This window comes from Juglans regia, chromosome 11 (genome assembly GCF_001411555.2).
Source record: "Juglans regia cultivar Chandler chromosome 11, Walnut 2.0, whole genome shotgun sequence".
NCBI classification, from domain to species: Eukaryota; Viridiplantae; Streptophyta; class Magnoliopsida; order Fagales; family Juglandaceae; genus Juglans; species Juglans regia.
This window is the reverse complement of record NC_049911.1, coordinates 4,724,680-4,744,770: the sequence shown is the minus strand read 5'-3', so window position 1 is coordinate 4,744,770 and position 20,091 is coordinate 4,724,680. Positions and strand designations below refer to the sequence as shown.

General features: G+C 34.0%; 1 protein-coding gene across 2 annotated transcripts; it reads left to right on the top strand.

Moving 5' to 3' along the window:
* The first annotated feature begins 663 nt into the window (after window positions 1-663).
* LOC109013218 (auxin-responsive protein IAA9) lies at window positions 664-6,832 on the top strand. 2 transcript variants are annotated; one of them, XM_018995230.2, is made up of 6 exons: window positions 664-855; window positions 2,320-2,997; window positions 3,117-3,343; window positions 3,508-3,649; window positions 5,522-5,583; window positions 6,379-6,832. In XM_018995230.2, exons 2-6 carry the CDS (start codon window positions 2,339-2,341, stop codon window positions 6,414-6,416), a joined length of 1,128 nt encoding a protein of 375 aa, XP_018850775.1. In that variant the 5' UTR covers window positions 664-855; window positions 2,320-2,338; the 3' UTR covers window positions 6,417-6,832. The 2 variants fall into 2 exon arrangements, with proteins under 2 accessions (XP_018850775.1, XP_035551608.1); XM_035695715.1 differs by lacking the exon at window positions 664-855 and adding an exon at window positions 875-1,024.
* The last annotated feature ends 13,259 nt before the right edge of the window (window positions 6,833-20,091 follow it).

Here is a 20,091-nt window from a genome sequence, read left to right as displayed (position 1 = left end):
AAAATATATCGTGAACATTTTTAGAGTATACTTTTATCTTCCAATTTGAAAAATCAAAATGGAGGTGTCGAGAAAATTAATTGTCTTTCAAATCTATCATTCATTTGAACAAATGAATTGGGACAGCCCCAAATTTGAAGAACAATAAAAAGAAAGAAAAAAAAATTATTATTTTACCTTTTACATATAAAATGTAAATTATTTAATTATTCAAGGACAAAATAATAGATAATGATAGACTTAGAACCTTATATCACTCATTTATTACTTTATAATGTATTTAAATATTTTATTATTTTATTTTAAATATTTTTTTAACATCTTTAATCATTAAAAAAAAGTCAATTTCTTAATTATTATATAAAAAAATAAAAAAGTAATAGGTGGTAGTAATCTATCATTATCCTAAAATAATTAAAGAGCATGTATTCTATGTACCGTATGTTTGAGATTTAGGTTTTTATGATTAAAAAAAAAAAGAAAATACACAATACGGCTTTGATTGTCCCCTTCAAGTAATCGGAACCGTTGGATGAGATTCCTCTCCTGTATCGCCGCAGCACGAAGCAAAAACCCTTTCCCCATGCAAAATAATAATAAAAACATGAAATAATAGCGCCAACTTCTTGTTATATTTACTGTTGTGCCCCTGGCTCAATTTTTAATTTCCCAAGCTTCGGGTTTCTCGTTCAACACGGCCCAAAGTTTCTGTTGCTTTCTGCATAATGGAAGGTCCTTGAGCTCTCTCTCTCTCTCTCTGCTTTGATTTATCTGCGTTTCGGGCATTTTCTTGCCCATTCCTGAGGTGTTCATCTTCCTTCTCTTCTTTGTCCGATCCACGAAAGAAAAGCTCAGGTACGTTATTTGAGTCTTCATTTTCCGTTTTTCATTCATAATTTGTTTTAGTCGATTATATGCTCGATGCCGAGCTTCGTTTAGCTTGAAACCAGGGTCTGTTCTCTTGGTTGATTCCCTTCTGTAAATTTCAGACGTCTCTGTCCTGTTTTTCAAGAAATATACTGAGGTTGGAACCCTCTTTTTTGAAAATATTTTTTTCTTCGTTTTAATTTTATTTATTTCTCTATTTTAGGCTAGCCTTCGGAGTGGTCATCTGTCGTCGGCCCCCACTTTTCCTTCCCTCTTTGTGGATCTCCTGAGTTACATTCAATTCTTTTTGGGTGTCTCAACTGTATTCACTTTTTTCTGGAGTCTGGTTGGTTGCCGTGAAAACTTTAACACATTAAAAGGGCAAAGAAAAAATCTAACTGCATACTGTCTAACTTCCTAAATTACTTTGAAACATAAAGCTCAGCTCATGCAGATGAGTGCGCAGTTTCATTTGATATTATTTTGATTTTTCGGTGATTATCTTCTGATCTCATAATTTTTCTGTGATGTTTATTTGTTGGAGCCTATTTGTTGTCCTGCTTCTCAACCTTCATGTTGGCGGAGAATTAAATTATTTCGATTGGCGCATTTTTGTTTTATTACAATTTTTTACTTGCTGCTTGTAGTCAGGCCGGAAATGGGTTTTGGACTAAGGTCCCTTTATTTCCTTTTCTTTTAGTAAAATTTTCTTATTAGCTATTTCAAATTTGTTTCTTATTGATGGTTCATGTTCTAGTACTTTATGTTAAAGATATAATTAAAAAATTAAATTTACCTCTTTCCATGGCCGAAAGCTCTTTCGGGACAACCGGCGATTTCACACTATATCATTTCTTTTGTATGTTATGTTGATTAGTGATTACTATGTTAAATACATCTTTCACATCTAAGTTACCTGTGATTTTACACTATTCACCTCAAACCATCCAAACTGATACAATACAACCGCCAACTACCGACTGTAAAATATTTTATATTAAGATCTGATAGTCAACGTGCATTGCCTCACTTATATTTTGCCATCTTAAGTCAAATTTGGACGGGGGTTACTATTTGGCATTTCCTGGTCTTGAACGTGTAATATGTCAATTTTGGTATTTTGGGGCACAAAGTATAAAACCTTCGTAGTTTATGAGTGATGTGTATGTAACCCTCTACTATTCGCAAGAGTGAAAGTTGCAAAGATGTAATTTGATTGCTTTGGCCCACTGTTTGATCTTATTTGTATTTTAATGTATCACAAACTTTTGGGAAGAACTTTAGGGATGTCCTCAATCGAATTCTCAATTGTTATGCAGAAGATTCAAGTTTCAGTTCTTTAATTATTTTGTTCTTTTATAATATTATCAGATTTTCAATTTTTGGTTTAAAACGTATTTTTTTGGGGACTATGTATGTTCATTTAATGAGGAAAATTTTCTTTCTAAACAGTAAAAAATATTGGTGTTTCATGTCGCCTCCCCTGCTGAGAGCTGTGGAAGGAGAGCAGAGTGATGTCTCTCTAGTGGCTTCTTCACCTACTGTGGACTCTATCTCCCAAAATGGTTCAGGATTAAAAGAACGCAATTACATGGGTCTGTCGGACTGTTCTTCAGTTGATAGCTCTGCAGTCTCAAGCCTGTCAGAAGAGAAAAACAACAATCTGAACTTGAAGGCAACGGAATTGAGGCTTGGTCTTCCTGGATCCCAATCACCAGAACGAAGCTCGCTGAACACAGGGAAGCTTGATGAAAAGCCACTGTTTCCTTTACTTCCTTCAAAAGAAGGAATCTGCTCATCAATTCAGAAGAATGTTGTTTCGGGTAACAAGCGAGGCTTCTCTGACACTATGGATGGGTTCTCAGAGGTGAAAAATTCTGTGTATACTGCTGGAAATTGGATGTTTAATCCGGCTTCTGAGTCGGAATCTCCACAATCTGTGGAGCAAGGGAAGTTTCCTGGTAATTCTGGGATGAATGTAGTACTATCATCCAGGCCTTCTGGGGCTCAGTCCTCCATAATGAAGGAGTTTCCCGGAAATCTTTTGCAGGAACATCATCGTGCTACAATTGGAACTAGCCACAACCATAAGACTGCTTCAAACAACAACAGCAGTGCTCCAGCTCCTAAGTAAGTGAAGGATGCTACAAATAAGGTCCTTAATTTCTTGTTGTATTAGAGAATGGTATTATAATTGAGGATGTTTTGGTTTCTTTTCATAGTTGATCTCAAATTTCTACCCATTACAGGGCTCAGGTTGTTGGTTGGCCTCCAATAAGATCATTTAGGAAGAATTCATTGGCCACCACTTCAAAGAACAATGATGAAGTTGATGGAAAACCAGGTCCCGGTGTTCTTTTTGTGAAGGTCAGCATGGATGGGGCTCCCTATCAGAGGAAGGTAGATCTGAGATTATACGCTACATATCAAGAACTTTCAACTGCTCTTGAGAAGATGTTCAGTTGTTTCACCATAGGTGAGATATTGTTTTAGCTTCGTTGCAATGGCAACGTACAACAGAAAAGAAAAATACCACAAAAATCTTAAGATTGTTGGATTGTGATTCTTAATATTGTTCAGATGTGGAGTACGTTAATTTTTTCCCCTGGGTTCGGTTATTAGTATTTATTGTGACATCAGGTCAGTGTGGATCCCGAGGAGCACCAGGAAAGGAAATGATGAGCGAGAGTAAATTAAGGGATCTGCTACATGGATCAGAATATGTGCTTACATATGAGGATAAAGATGGTGATTGGATGCTTGTAGGGGATGTACCGTGGGAGTAAGTATTGATCCCTATATTCTCTTTTCATTTGTCTTATGCTTTGTTTGTTACTTACCCTTGTTTCTTAGTGAATAATAGTTAATCATAAACGATCTGCGTGCTCATTGTGATTTGTGTGTAGAACTAAAGATCTATGCTCAAACTAAAATTTGTTATATGATATTCCCTTGCCTTTTCCATGCAATACAAAGGCAAATATGAATGACTTCAATATTAAATATTTGCAAGTTTTTCTATGAGGGTACCATAGTCAGTGGTGGAGCCACATGGAGAACAAAGGGGCCATGCCATCCCACCCAAAGGTTGATTAGTCCTTCACCGGGTCCGTGTGTGTGTTTTGGGGGTGGGGGTGGTTTCCAAGAGGCTGAGCTTATGGCTTCCTAAATCCCAAGTGGAGAGAATTTAATTGAGATTTCAGTTAAAGCATTTTGAAATTGATATATCAATCATGGAGAATTATGAAATTTTTGTTCAATGGATGAATCATGTCAAGGATTAGTAGAGAAAGAAAAGCCAAAGGGGCTTTCCATTTTTTAATATATTTGGTTGGCTTGTCTTGTGAGACTCTATTCAACTAGTGACAATGAGCAATTTAACTGTGAAAATTTAAAGCAAGGCTTTGCAACAATATGGCGATTGGTGACTGGGCTTCTTAAAGATAATTTTGTTGGTCATGAATAAAGGGAAATTGCCAAGAAATTCATTTCGAATTCTATTCCTGATGATTGTAGTTTACCAGAAGAGTTATGTTGCAATTCTCAGAAATATACTGGCTTTTATAATTTTTATTTCTTTTTGTACCTACATGATGATGGACAAAAGATTGGTGGAGATATCTTATTTTTGTCAATATCTGCACATATTTGGCAGGTTTGATATGTGCACTTTTATTAGACATCTATTGGTTTAAAAGACTTGCATCTTAAACTATGTTTACGTTTTTTTGGTACTATTATATGTAGCTAAAATACTTGGTATGCAGATGAAGAAATAAAATCTTGGCCCTTCCAAAAATTAACTCATGGCTTTGCTGCGAACTTCTGTGCTAATATTTGGTTTAGCTTAGATTCAACGTTCTGGAAGTTACTAATTCACTATTTGGTGCCTAAGTCTCATTCTCGATGGTGGCCATATATAGTTTTTGAGGATTTTCTTGACATGAAACTTAAGACCACGCACGATCCTTCCAAAAAGACTAGAAATAATATAAATTAATATACTTCTTGGATTATCTTTGCTAGAAATAAAGAAAAGTTACACAATAGTATTAGTCACGATATCAACTTCAACCCCCTGCTTTATGTGAATACTGTTATTCAATTATGCAGTTTCTATAAGCGGTGATGAGATTTGAAGAACTTAGTATATACCAGTGAATTATGTAGTAACTGTCTGCGTTGTCATGTATACCGGAATGTACTTGTAGTTCAGTTACATGTTTTTTCTTACTTTATTTAAACAAACTTGTGCATGGAAAATCTTATTGCCTGTGAATGTTTATTGTGAAATAACGTGAAAGTCCAAGACAAACAAGTGGTGCTTCTTGGATGAATTAGAATGCCCAAACCTTTGAGGTTGATAATTATTTCATTTCAAATACATTGGTTGTATGTAATTTGATCATCACAATCTTAATCTAAGCTTCTTGTTCTACTCATATCTTGCTCAGTTTGCTCTGTAACTTTTTCATTGAGCTGTTTCCACTCCACACGTTTGAACTATTGCATGGGATTACTTGTCCTAAATTAGATTTCTGTTACATGAAAACAAGTAGATATTAATCATTGTATGGGCCGACCGCACATTTAATATGGATGAGCTGATTTTTTGTCACCATATTCTTAGTGGCTGCAACTTGTTATCCTACAGGATGTTTATTGACTCGTGCAAGAGGCTGAAAATCATGAAGGGCTCTGATGCCATTGGCTTAGGTATGTATATTTTATGAAGGGCTCTCATCGCCCAATATCATCACGTGTAGTTGTTGGCTTGGATGAAGACCAGTCAACTGAAATCTGTATTCCATTGTACTTTTTTTTTTGTGGGATTGGGGGGGGTTGGCAATAAGAAGAAAGGTCAACATTAAAAAGAGTTGGAAAAGAGATGGGGATTTTGATAAAAATCCTCCAAATTTGGTGATCGGATGATTTCTAAATTCCAATTACAGTTGAGGTGACAATGGAACGCTAATGGAGGATTTGCATCTGATAATACTGCCTGGGGATTGAAAGCTGAAAACCGGAATGACTACCTTGGGATTGGTGTCATTATCTGCAATGAAAATGGTTCTGAATATAAAACTAAGAACCATTTTCAGTCAGATGGTCCAAAATATGACTTCATGGCTTCTACATCAATACTCTTTCTTTGATCAGCTCATCAATTTGAAGAATCTGCACCATGAACGGTGTGGCAATGAACATAGGTAAAATTAGTGAGAATTGAATCCTGGTGTTTGTGGGCATACTTGCAAAATAGTCATTGTTTAATGGTGAAATATGGCCTGGGCTTTCAATGGTTTGGTTCAGGTAACTCTTGCATTTTTGCATGCAAAATATAGGACTGCTTCAACTAGGTAGTCTTATTTTATGTGAGTGGTATGTAGTTCCCAGTTATGTATTTGACTTGATATGCCCCATAAATTTACACCAATGAGATTACAGATTTTAAATTGCAATAGATGCCTGTCATAGTGCTCTGAAGTTTGTATGTTGTTTGTTTTGTAGCTCCCAGGGCCGTGGAGAAATCCAGTAATAGGATCTAGCTAATCTCTGAGACTCTCGACTGTGATGTGGTCACCAAATTAAAGGCTTGAATTTGAAGCGGGTGAGGAAGGTGGAGGAAGCCATTGAATATGAAGGAACAAGAGAGGACAGGATGGCCGCGCTGGATGGGAGGTCATGTTCAAATCTTCATCTTGTTTCTGGAGTATCTATGTTTTGATATCTTCAAAAAAGTTTGCTTGTCTGTCAAAGTCGGATCGTTTAAATGCTGGTAAAGCTGTTGGAAAAAAAAAATGATATTATGGAGTTCATAATCCTTATAAAACCTATTTATTTAATGTGTTATGTATGAGATGGATGTGTGTTGGATCAAAGACCCCACTTGGATAGTATGCAACTGCTGTTTCTTATTGGCTGCCAAAGTGCTCTGTGATGATTTGATGTTAACTTCTATTTTGATCAAATGTTACTACTAGTAACTATTTTACAGCTCCCTCTCTCTTTATTAAAAATGTTTCATCCCTTCTATGTACCCAAAACAAATCTACAATTCGCCCGCCTCTAACGAGTCGTGGAGAGTCGAGACGATTCGGAGACTACCCAAATATTTGTAAAATTTGATTGTTCCGGCTTTTTCATTCTTAATCGGTTCAAAATTCTTCTACAAATTGAAGCTTCGGGAATACGTTGTTTTAATGTTTTGCATGCGAAATGGAAAATGGCTTGTTGTAGAGGCTCAGATAGGATTTTTTGTGCAGGAATCGGGTTTAGACAGGTCGCGTGTTCAACCCATTGTCTTATGCCACTTTAGCTAATCTCTAGTCCGATTAGCATGTGCTTACAATTAGCATCCTCTGTCGTCTCTCGCACGAGTAGGGGTTTTCTTTCCTATCCTCGTATGGGGATCTAGCAAACTCTGTTTTGCTAATTCTTTATGTCGCCATGGATGATGAGTTGGAGCGAATGTGTGGGAAGCTATCTCTGACTGAGAACAAGCAGGAAGCTATTCATGTAGAGGCTGAGTTTCTATAGGATAATATTGTTAAGAGGCCAAAAGTTTTTGATAGTCCAACTGTTGACAAACCATCACTATAACAGGGAAGCTTTCAAACAAATGTTGAAGAAACTATGGCGTCGAAGTTGTTAAAGATTCAAGATTTGGATTCAAAATTTACTATTGTTGAATTTGAAGATGTTAGAGAAAAAGAGAAGGCCATTCGGAAAGGTCCGTGGTCATTTGATAAACAATTAGTGTTAGTAAAGAATTTTGATGGATCCCAACAAGTCCATCATATATAATTGACTGAGGCCTCTTTTTGGGTTAGGATTCATGATTTATCACTAATGGCTCGAAATGAGTACATTGGTAAACTAATTTGCAATGCAATTGACATGATTGAGGAAAAGGATCTTGCTAAGGGGGAGATGGCCTGGGGCGAATTCATGAGAGTTCGAGTGTGCATGGATATCACCAAACCATTGCTGAGGAGGAAGAAATTGTGTATTGGATCTAGTGTACAGTATTGGGTTCTATTTTCCTATGAAAGACTGCTAGATTTTTGTTAAGGTTGTGGTAAACTAGGACATGATCATCGGGATTGTGAACACGCTCTGAAGTTCCCCGAGAAGGATGGAGATTTTCCATACGGTCAATGGCTAATAAAGAAGTTAAGGAGCTGGAAGTTGTGATGGGCCAACATAGCAATGATGAGGTTCTGGGCCAGGTAGAAGGGAAGCGGAATGAAGGATGGCACGGTAAAAATGTAGCAGGCCCACGTAAATGGAAACGGCAACTGAAGTCTATTTTTTCAAGTCCATCAAAAGAGAAACTGGGTGCTAGTGCAGAGAAGAGGAAGTTTTCGACAACAAAAGAAGAAGGGGAAGTACTGTCCGGGAGGAGACAAAAACGTATTGTAACTAATGGAAGTTGAGAGGAAAGCTTTTTTGAGGTGCATATTAAGTTATTGGCAGAGGCGGGACTAAAGTTTTAAAAATCGTTGTACCGGCCGGTATTTGCCGTATCGGCCACTGGGCCGGTACAGGTACTACCTGTATTTCGTACCGGTCGAAATACAGGCCGTACCGGCCGTTTTGGCCTGTGTTTCGGCCTTCGTTTTTTTTTTTTTTTTAAATTTTTTCAAACTACAAGCTCATTTTTTGACTCCTAATTCAGATTAGACTATTTATAATTTATATATATATATGTATTTATATATAATTTATTTATATATAGATTATTATTTTGGAATATAATTTTGAAATATAATTTATTTATATATCGACTATTCCGAAATGTTATCCCGAAACGCTATCCCGAAACGGTACCGGTACCGAAATATTTCGTTTCAGTACCTTGACCGATACAACGTCCGGTACGGTATTCAAAACATTGGGCGGGACCCCAATCCTGTCGACAACTATGAATATCCTTTGTTGGAATTCTCGTGGGCTGGGGAATCCACAGGGAATTCGAGCCCTTCATGAAATGATCAAGAAGGAAGATCCCAACTTAGTGTTCCTCCAGGAGATGAAGTTGAGGGCACGAGCTATGGAAAACTGTAAGTAAGTATTGGTTTTGTTAATTGTATTTCTGTTGATTGTGTTGGAAGAAGTGGAGGTTTAGCATTGTTATGGAAGAAGGAGATAAATTTGTCTGTTAAATCTTTCTCTAGATTTCATATTGATGTTGTGATCAGATATGGTTTTTCTTAAGGGTGTAAATCCAAACCGAAAAACCGGACCGGTTTTACCGGTTTTGAACCGGTCCGGTCCGGAACCGGTTCTTGGAATGTGAAAACCGGCCGGTTCCGGTTTTAATATTTTTTGGCCCGGACCGGTTGATAAAAATATATATAAAAAAATAATATTTCTATTATTGTATATATAAGTTTTATACAAAATATTATATATATATATATATATATTAATATATATAAGTTTTATATATTATGTATAATTATAAATTTTTATGTGAAATTTTTATATATAATATATATAATTATATATTCATATATGAAATAATTTCTGATTATAATTTATAAATTATTACATAAAATGTTAATACTAAATCACTAAAAATTTATAACTAATATTAATAGTCTAATATAGATTAATGACTATAGTTATACTTATAATTAATACTACACGTTTTTACTAAAAGTTTATGACTAATACTAATATTAAATATATAGTTTATAACTAACACTAATATATAACTTATAACTATACCAATAGTCTAATATTAATACTATTATATAGTCTAATAGATTTTTTTAGTAAAAGTTAAAACAAAATTTTTTAATAAAAGTATAAAACAGATTTTTTTAAATCAGTTTTTTTTTTAAACATTTTTAATGACTAATTGTGAAACTTATATTTTAAAAAAACCGGATTGGACCGAACTGGAAACCGGTAAAACCGGAAGTACCGGTTTATGTGGGTAACCAGTGTGTAATTGGTTTTGAAAAATACAAAACCGGTACATATCGGTTCGGTCCTAAATTTTGTCCAAAACAGGATCGGACCAGACCGGTTACACCTCTAGTTTTTCTAATGAATGGTTTTTTATGGGAATTTATGGAAATCCTGATACTGCATGTAGAGTTCAAACATGGAATTTGATGAAATCTTTAAATCGGGGGGAAGGGTTTCCTTGACTGTTATGTTGGGATTTCAATGAGATTCTTGATTTATCAGAAGAAAAAAAAGGTGGAAGACCAAGACCTGAGAAACAAATGTTAGAATTTAGAGAAGTGTTACAAGATTGCTCTCTACAAGATATGGGCTATAGAGGTCTAAATTTACATGGAGTAACGGGAGAGATGGTAATGGGGGAATTAGTGAAAGGCTTGAAAGATTCTTAGGGAATTACCAATTGCACCAATTATTTCCACAGGTTGTGGTGACACATGGGGTTGCAGCACATTCAGACCATTTGCCAATATGGTTTGATACTGAAGTGATTGAAGTTATGATGAGGAAGAAGAAGCCATTTAGGTTTAAGGCTATGTGGGTGGGGGAGGATAAGTGTGCTCAGATAATCAAAGATGTGTGGGATTGATTAAAGGATGCAGTGAGAAACTGGCAGTGTGGAATAAGTCTAGTTTTGGACATGTGAGACATCAATTGAATAATGCAAAAAAGAGACTAGAGCAGCTGCATGAAATGGAGCCATTACAGTCTAACCCTATGAGCATGAATACTTAAAGAAAAGAGGTTCAAATCTGGCTGGAAAGGGAAGGGATTATGTGGAGGTAGAGATCTAAGATGCATTGGCTTTAGGAAGGGGTTCAGAATACTGGATATTTCTATTCCAAAGCTTCTCAGAGAAGGAAGAAGAATTCTATCAAAAGGTTAAAAGATGAAAGAGGGATATGGCATGATGGTGATCAAAGGGATGGACTAATTGTAGACTACTTTAGATGCCTTTTTGCTGCTTCTGAACAAAGGGGGACAATTGAATATCTTGGAGAGTATAGAACAAAGGGTTTTTGATGAGATGAATATTGAGCTTACAAAAATATACACTACTGATGAAGTTGCTGCTACTTTACAACAAATGCACCCCACAAAGGCACCTGGACTAGATGGAATGTCACCAATTTTCTACCAAAAGTTCAGGCATGTCATTGGCAACTCAGTTACCTCAGCTGTGCTTTAGACTCTAAACTCAATTGTGTTGCCTAATGACCTCAACTATACACTGATTAGTTTGATTCCTAAAAAGAAATGATGTGAGATGGTTACTGATTATCGCCCTATTAGTCTTTGTAATGTGATCTATAAGTTGGTGTCTAAGGTAATTGCAAATAGACTTAAAAGGGTACTACCTTCTATTATTTCTGAGTCACAATGTGCTTTTGTTTTGGAAGGTTGATTACTGATAATGTGCTGGTGGTTTATGAGCTTGTAAATTATTTGAGACATAAGAGAAAAGAGAAAACAAGGTATATGTCTTTAAGATTGGAGATGAGCAAGGCCTATGATAGGGTGGAATGAAGGTTTTTTAAAGAGGATTATGTTGAAACTTGGTTTTGCTAACAATTTTGTGAAGTTAATTATGGATAGGGGTGAGAATCGGGCGGTCCGGACCGGCCAATTCGGTTCGGACCGGAAGTGGTTCTGGTTCGAAATTCAAAGGACCGAATGAATTCGGTCCGGTCCACGGTTCGGTGGTTTTTCGGACCGGACCGGACCGAATTAAATATATATAATTTAATAATTTTTATATATTAAGTATATAATTTTCATTTGACTAATTAACCTAATCCAATCACTAATTCATCATTAAGTAATTATTAACTAATACTAATATTTATAATTTTATACTAACAGTAATATTTATAATTTTATAGTAATACTAAATTGTTAATATTTATACTAATACAAGTATTATATTAATAGTCTAGACTCTACTTCTAGACTCTAATATGGTATTAAAAAAATATATATACTAATAGTATATTAGTAAATTAGTAATAGTCTAACATAGACTAAGAGTCTAAGACAATAGTTAATAGTTATAGTTATAGTAATATAGTTATAACTTATACTAAATCACTGTAACTAATATTAGTATATTACTAACATATAGCTATACTATATTACTAATAGTCTAGTACTAATACTATTAATCTATTATATAGTTATAACTTATATTAATCATGATTGATAATAACTAATCACTATAAGTCTATAGTATTAATGTATTATTAAATAATATATAGTATTAGTATCACTATATCATTAATATGTATATATTATATGCACACACTATAAGTCTATATAGTATTAGTATACTAATAGACTCTAATATGGTATTAAAAAAAAATATACTAATAGTCTAATACTAATACTATTAATCTATTATATAGTTATAACTTATATTAATCATGATTGATAATAACTAATCACTATAAATCTATAGTATTAATATATTATTATATAATATATAGTATTAGTATACTAATAGACTCTAATACTATATTAAAAAATATATATACTAATAGTCTAGTACTAATACTATTAATCTATTATATAGTTATAACTTATATTAATCATGATTGATAATAATTAATCACTATAAGTCTATAGTATTAATGTATTATTATATAATATAAAGTATTAGTATACTAATAGACTCTAATATGGTATTAAAAAAAAATACTAATAGTCTAGTACTAATACTATTAATCTATTATATAGTTATAACTTATATTAATTATGATTGATAATAACTAATCACTATAAGTCTATAGTATTAATGTATTATTAAATAATATATAGTATTAGTATCACTATATCATTAATATATATATATATATTATATACACACACTATAAGTCTATATAGTATTAGTATACTAATAGACTCTAATATGGACCTATGGTATTAAAAAAATATATACTAATAGTCCAATACTAATACTATTAATCTATTATATAGTTATAACTTATATTAATCATGATTGATAATAATTAATCACTATAAGTCTATATAGTATTAGTATACTAATAGACTCTAATATGGACCTATGGTATTAAAAAAAAAATACTAATAGTCCATTACTAATACTATTAATCTATTATATAGTTATAACTTATATTAATCATGATTGATAATAATTAATCACTATAAGTCTATAGTATTAATGTATTATTATATAATATATAGTATTAGTATACTAATAGACTCTAATATGGTATTAAAAAAAATATATACTAATAGTCTAGTACTAATACTATTAATCTATTATATAGTTATAACTTATATTAATCATGATTGATAATAACTAATCACTATAAGTCTATAGTATTAAATTATTAATGTATTATTAAAATTAATGTATAAGTGAGTATAACTCATCTGCCAAGTGCCCACTGCCAAGAAGCCAAAATGGCGCCGTTTAGTATAAAATAGGACCTAAACGACGCCGTTTAAGGCCAGGAGGGGCAGGATTTTGAAACTGAGTTGCGTGAAATGGCGTCGTTGCAAGCAACTCATTTTTTTTTTAATAAACCGTCTGTTGAAACGCCGCCGTTTGGGTCCAATTTCAATCCAAACGGTGCCGTTTCAACATTAGCTCCCCCCCTTCCCCAGTTCGCCCCCTCTCCCCCGAAAGGCGATTTTGGCATTGTGCGATTCGAAAAAACCCTAGCCGTCGTGACTCACATCCACCCTCCTCCAGCCCCTCGGTCGCCTCCCTCCGTCGAGTATTTTGGTACTCTCTCTCTCTCTCTCTCTCTCTCTCTCTATGGTATTTAATCTTCGCGTATTTTGAATTTTTGATGGTGTTAAGTGCTTGACTGTGTTGATTTTGGTATTTATCGGCACCGGACGCCGATTTTGGTTCGGTGAGATGGTGACTCTTGATTCTAGTTGTGATTTGTGAACTTGTTGTGAACTTGTGTCATGTGTGGCAAAAAAGTGATTTACAGAAAACTTATGGGTCCAGGGTCAGGGACTCCGAATTTTTTATTTTATTTTTTGTTGAAACACAATTTTGTTTTGTTGGTCGAAGCACAATGGTAGACTGGTAGTATTGTCAATTGTGTGATTTTTGGCTCTCTTGCATTTTAGCCTTTAGGATTTCTTGGAATGAATATGAGCATATATATCAATATATGTATCATATATGTTTGTGTATATATATATATATATATATATTTATATATAAGTTGAGAATCTGATATGCATATAATTTGTAGAAAATTTTTGGCACTCTTGCTGTCTTGCATTTTAGGCTTTCTTGGAATGAATATGAGCATATTTATGTATGTATATATATATTATATATATATATATACATATATGAGTTGTGAATCTGTGATGCATATAATTTGTAGAAAAATATAACTCATATATATATTATATATAGTTGAGAACTTGAGAATCTGAGATGCATTAATTTATAGAACGTGTTGACTCATATATATATATACATAAGTTATATATGCTAATATATATTATATATATATAGTTCAAAATCTGAGAAAAATTAATTTGTAGAAGAATAGCACTCATATATATATATATATATATATATAAACACATACATATATATGCTCATATATATTATATAGTTGAGATGCATGAATTTACAAGGTTTTAACATTATATATTAATGCTTGTTTTCTAATTCTTTTATTCTTTTATCTTTTTGTCTTGTTTGTCTTGACTCCATTTTATAGATGGAGTCTTCTACAAGTGATGTGTAAGAGTCAAGACCAAACATGCCTCCACCCCCACCCACTGTAAGTGATCAATTAGTTGGTGGGTTATAAAGAGGTAGAGTTAGGTCTTTTGTTTGGGATCACTTTACAAAAATTCTAAAAGGTGATCCAAGTAAACCTAGGGTTACATGTAATTATTGTGGTGCTTTGTATGCATGTGATATGAAGACCAATGGTACGAAAAACATGAAGTATCACATTGAGCACCAATGTAAGAAATGTCCATTTAAGAAGACGGATAAATCTCAGACGACTCTAGGTTGGAAGGTGGAGGGAGGAAGTGGTAGTGGTAGTGGGGGACTTGTGCCTATTGCATTTAGTGTTGAGGCTTGCCGACAAGCCTTAGCAGAGATGATTATTCTTGATGAGTTGCCCTTTAGGCATGCTGAAGGGGAGGGTTTTAGGAAGTTTATGCTTGTGGTTTGCCCTAAGTGGGTAAGGATTCCATCCCGTATCACGGTTGCCAAGGATTGCTTTAATTTATTTTTAAAAGAAAAACAAAAGTTGAGAAATGTTCTTTGAGGGCAGCGAGTTTCTCTCACCACGGACACATGGACATCCATGCAAAACCTAAACTATATGTGTCTCACAGCACACTTTATTGATGATGGTTGAAAGTTACACAAGAGGATTTTTTCCTTTTGTTTGGTTGAAAATCATAAGGGCGATACCCTTGGTAAGGGCATAGAGATGTGTTTGCATGATTGAGGGCGACCAAAAATACTTGCACTCACACTTGATAATGCAAGTTCTAATAATGGAGTTGTTTCTTGTTTGAAAAAAAAAAAACAAAGTATAGGAAAGACACAATCTTGGAACATGAATTCTTGCATGTTCGATGTTGTGCTCACATTTTGAACTTAATTGTTCGTGAGAGGTTAAAAGAATATGATGAGCATATTGCGAAGGTGAGGAGTGTTGTGAAGTATGTTAAATCCTCCCCTCAAAGGTGGAGTACATATTAGAAATGTGTGGGGTTCGAAGATATTCAATCTTAAAGTCAAGTTTGCCTAGATGTACCGACTAGGTGGAACTCCACCTATCTTATGTTGGAGAGGGCTTCAAAATTTAAAAGGGCTTTTGATCGGTTGGAGGAAGAAGATCCGTGTTTCCTTAGTAATATTGGAGATGATGACGACGACGATATCGATGATGAAAATGTAGACCATGAGGTGAATACGAGAAAGTCAAAGAAGTTAAGGCCTCCCAATGCATCCGATTGGGCGAAGGTACAGTTGTTTGTGAGGTTCCTTGCATTATTTCATGATGCAACTTTAAAATTCTCGGGGGGTGAATATGTAACTTGTAATGTTTTTTTCCCGGAGTTGGTTATTATTAAAGATGCCATTAATATGGAGTGTGCAGAACGAAACCCCGTGGTGAGATTAATTGCCACAAATATGAAAAGAAAGTTTGACAAGTATTAGGAGAACTTGGAAAATCAAAATATGTTGCTCTATGTTGGTGTTCTTCTTGATTCTCGCTACAAGATGCGATATCTTGATTTTGGGTTAGGAAAAATGTATGCACATGATCCTGCAAAAAAACTTGATTTTAGTTGGAAGGTGAAAAATGCATTTATCCGCATATATGATGCATACATGGAAAATGAAGAAGGGCATTCTCCTCAGCGCACAAGTTCCCAACATGAAGATGTAGCTCTTTCAGCTGACAATGTAGCTAGTAGAAAGGCAAGAATGATGGTTGAATTTAAGCAACAGTTGCAGTCAGAAGATAGTTTAGAAAGTAAGTCAGAGGTTGATAGATATCTAGCTGAAAGATGTGAGGATGAAGATGATAGTTTTGACCTTCTAATTTGGTGGAAGGTGAATTCAGTTAGATATCGCGTACTTTCAAAGGTTGCACGTGATGTTCTTGCAATACCGGTATCAAATGTGGATTCTGAATCTACATTTAGTACTGCGGGTCGTGTACTTGACCCTTTCCGAAATAGTTTAAATTATGTATACAAAACTGACTTCGTTTTTCTTCTACTCTAATAAGCCTTAGGACTTTAATGGATGAAGTTGAGGAATTTGAAAAGCAGCTGGATATGAGTATGTAATAAAATTACCTTTGATATATTTTGTGGTTTATTTTGTTTTATCTTCTATGTTATGTAACTTTATTTAACTTGTTTTATTTTAAATTTTTATGGATAGAACTTGTTGGGGACCCGAACTTTACTGATTCTGTGGATGGGTCAAATTCAATGCCTACTGGCCCTATACCCAACGATGATTAAAGACTAAAGAGGTGAGAAGATTATAATCTCTAAATTCTACCGATGTTATTGATTATGCTAGTTTGGATGTAGTAGCTAGAATTTTGGTTTCTACTTGATAATTTTTTTTTTCGTTTTTTGTCACAGCCCTACTTGTCCTAACTCCTGAGTAACTGAAGTCTAAGTTGAAGATTAGTAAGCTGGATGTAGCAGATAGAATTTTGGTCCCGTTATATGTCAAGTGCTTAAGTTGTTAAGTTTTATATTATAATTTGTAATTTGTAATTTGTAATAACTTCTGTATTATTATTTTATTATTATTATTTATATGGATTAGTTTTTTTTTATCATTGTATTTTTCAAAATCAAGTTTTTTAAATAGTTTTAGTTAAAAAAATGTACCAAATTTGAAATGGGCCAAAAATAATTGAAATTGGGAAAAAAAAAATCAGATTTAGATGGGCTGAATGGCTCATTTTAGGCATGTCCAGACCGACTGGACCGACCCTGGACCGGACTGGAATGAAATGGACCGGACCGAACTGGACCTATATGTGACTCGGTCTGGTCCAGGGTGGAGAAATCATGGACCGAATAGGTCCGGTCCGGTCCGGTCCACAAAATGGCCGAAGACCGGACCGGACCGGACCGAGATCACCCCTAATTATGGAGTGTGTCAGAACTGTTTCTTTTTCAGTTTTGATGATTGGTTTACCACATGGTCCGATTTTACCTAGTAGAGGGATAAGGCAAGGGGATCCATTATCCCCTTACCTATTCCTTCTATGCATAAAGGGCTTAATTGGTCTTTTAAAGTCTACTGAGAGGGATAACACAGTCAAAGGGATGCGAGTTTGCAGAGGAGCTTCTAAGATTAATTATCTTCTTTTTGCTGATGGTAACATCATTTTCTGTAAGGCTGATGTTAGTAATTGACTCACTCAAAAATGAGTAGCACAAAGGCTATCCCAAGTGTAGGAGGGTGTCACGTAATAATTAGGAATAAATTCCTAGATTGTATCCTCAGGGAAAGTTACTTAAAATCAAACTCGTTTAAAATGATGAAAATATTGACAAAGAGAAATAAAAGTGGTGGTATGTGCAATGAATGGAAGAGTACAACGGGAATGAAAAGGGCACTAGTCATGGATTAAATTCATATTTTTGAATTTTTTAGTGTTGAAATGAAACGTAAAAGTTTAACAAATTGAAATTAACAATCAATGAATCAACTAAACTAAAAATCTTAACTAATTTGAAAACTAAATAATAAAACTGAAATTATTTAAGTCCTAATTAAGCTTTAATTAATCTAATATGTAATGGAACTAAGAGATTAATAAAACTAAGTTAAGAATTAAACTAGATTAGAAAGTAATTAACAAAATACGAACTGAGAATTGAAAAGTCCCAAAATCAAGATTCTAGAGTTCATCATTGTATTCAAATCACAAATTCTCAAAATTAATCCATAACAATTATCACTATTAAACGAAAGCTTAAAAGAGCAAAAAAAATAACTACATCAAACTTAAACATATTGAAAATAAAATATCTAAAATTAAATAATTCTAAAATTAAATAGAGATTAGGGAAAGAAAGGAGCAAGCCAAATAGATGTAAATAAAGATGGAAAGCATTGGAGAAGGCTGGGCCGCGATAGACGTTGAACTCCTCAAAACTCTTCAATGTCTCTACGTGCGGCGTTACTCTTTGTGTGATCCCTCAAACTTAAAGAAAAAAGAATAAAGGATCTGCTGCCCTCTCTATTTTTCGTCCATTTCTTCTAGAAAAACCCCTAATAAAATCAACTTCCGTTGTGGTGTTTTATTCTTTTGGCGTGCGTGCGTTTGCATCCGTAAAAACCATAAGACCCCCACTTCTAGTCCAAATCCCATAATAGAAACTGAGCCGTGTCTTTTGCTTTTGACCTTTTTGACTTTTTTTCTTTTCTATATGCATGCTTCACCTATATATATATATACACCCTATATATATATAATAGAAATTAGAAAAAATAAAAAATAAAACATAAAAAATAAAAAATAAAAAATAAAAAATGTAGAATAAAATATCAAAAACTGTGTTATACATGTGAAAAAATATAGTTCAATTAAATAATAAGTTATAAAATTAAGCATAAACCATGCTATAAACTAATTTAAATCACAACTCAAATTTATGCATTTTAACCATTTTTACATCTAAAACCAATAATAATGTAATGCAATAATTAAAATATATTAGATCTAAATGTATAAAATATGCAATATTTCAGCTTAATCAGTAATACCAGAAACATTCAGACTATACTGGAAAAATATGAGTTGCTTCTGGTCAGAAAATTGATAAAAAGAAAACTGCTATGGTTTTTTCAAGAAATGTGAAAGAGGACAGTCAAAGGGAGCTTTTGAGTTTGTGGGGTGTTAGCTCTTTTCAGCAATATAAAAAGTACCTAGGCTTGTCAAACTTGGTAGGTGGGTCAAAATTAAGAATAGAGTGTGGAATTAATTAAAGAGTTGGAAGGAACATTTGCTTTCACAGGGAGGAAGAGAAGTGCTTATTAAAGTTGTTGCTTTATCTATACCCACATATGTTATGAGCTGTTTTAAAATACCAACTGGTTTCTATGAAGAATTGGAGAGGATGATGGCAAAATTATGGTGGAGGCAGAAAAATAATGAGAACAAATTGCATTGAATGAGTTGGGACCTTATGTGTCAGTCTAAGTTTAGAGGAGGAATAGGCTTCAAAGATTTTAAAGTTTTTTAATATGACTTTATTAGCTAAGCAAGGATGGAGAATTTTACAAACTGAGGATACCCTATATACAAAATTTTTAAAGCAAGATATTTTCCAAAATGACATTTTTTTTAGTCTAAGCTACCAAAATTCCTCTTATGCATGAAGAGGGATATGGAAAGCCAAAAAATGGTTGCTGAAGATTTGTAGATGGAGAGTAAGGATAGGGGAAAGCATTAACATTTGAAGGGATGCATGGATTCTTGACCATAAGCCTTTGGTGCAGGAAATGGTATTAGGGGAAGGTACTCATTTGGAAGCGACAATGGACACTCTCATTGATTAAGAGACCAAAGGGTGGAAGGTGGATCATATTAGAGCTCTCTTTAATCCAATAGTGGCAGCTAATATCCTGAAAATAGCTTTCATCAAACAAATATGAGGATAAATAGATATGGACACAAGAAAAAAGTGGCAATTTCAGTGTTAAAAGTGCTTATCGACTAATTCAAGATCAAA

Excerpts from the sequence above, each read along its gene's own strand:
- LOC109013218 (XM_018995230.2), top strand. The coding sequence starts at position 2,339 with ATGTCGCCTCCCCTGCTGAGAGCTGTGGAAGGAGAGCAGAGTGATGTC. Across the intron at positions 2,998-3,116 it reads AGCAGTGCTCCAGCTCCTAA|GGCTCAGGTTGTTGGTTGGC; the intron begins GTAAGTGAAGGA and ends TACCCATTACAG. Across the intron at positions 3,344-3,507 it reads GTTCAGTTGTTTCACCATAG|GTCAGTGTGGATCCCGAGGA; the intron begins GTGAGATATTGT and ends TTGTGACATCAG.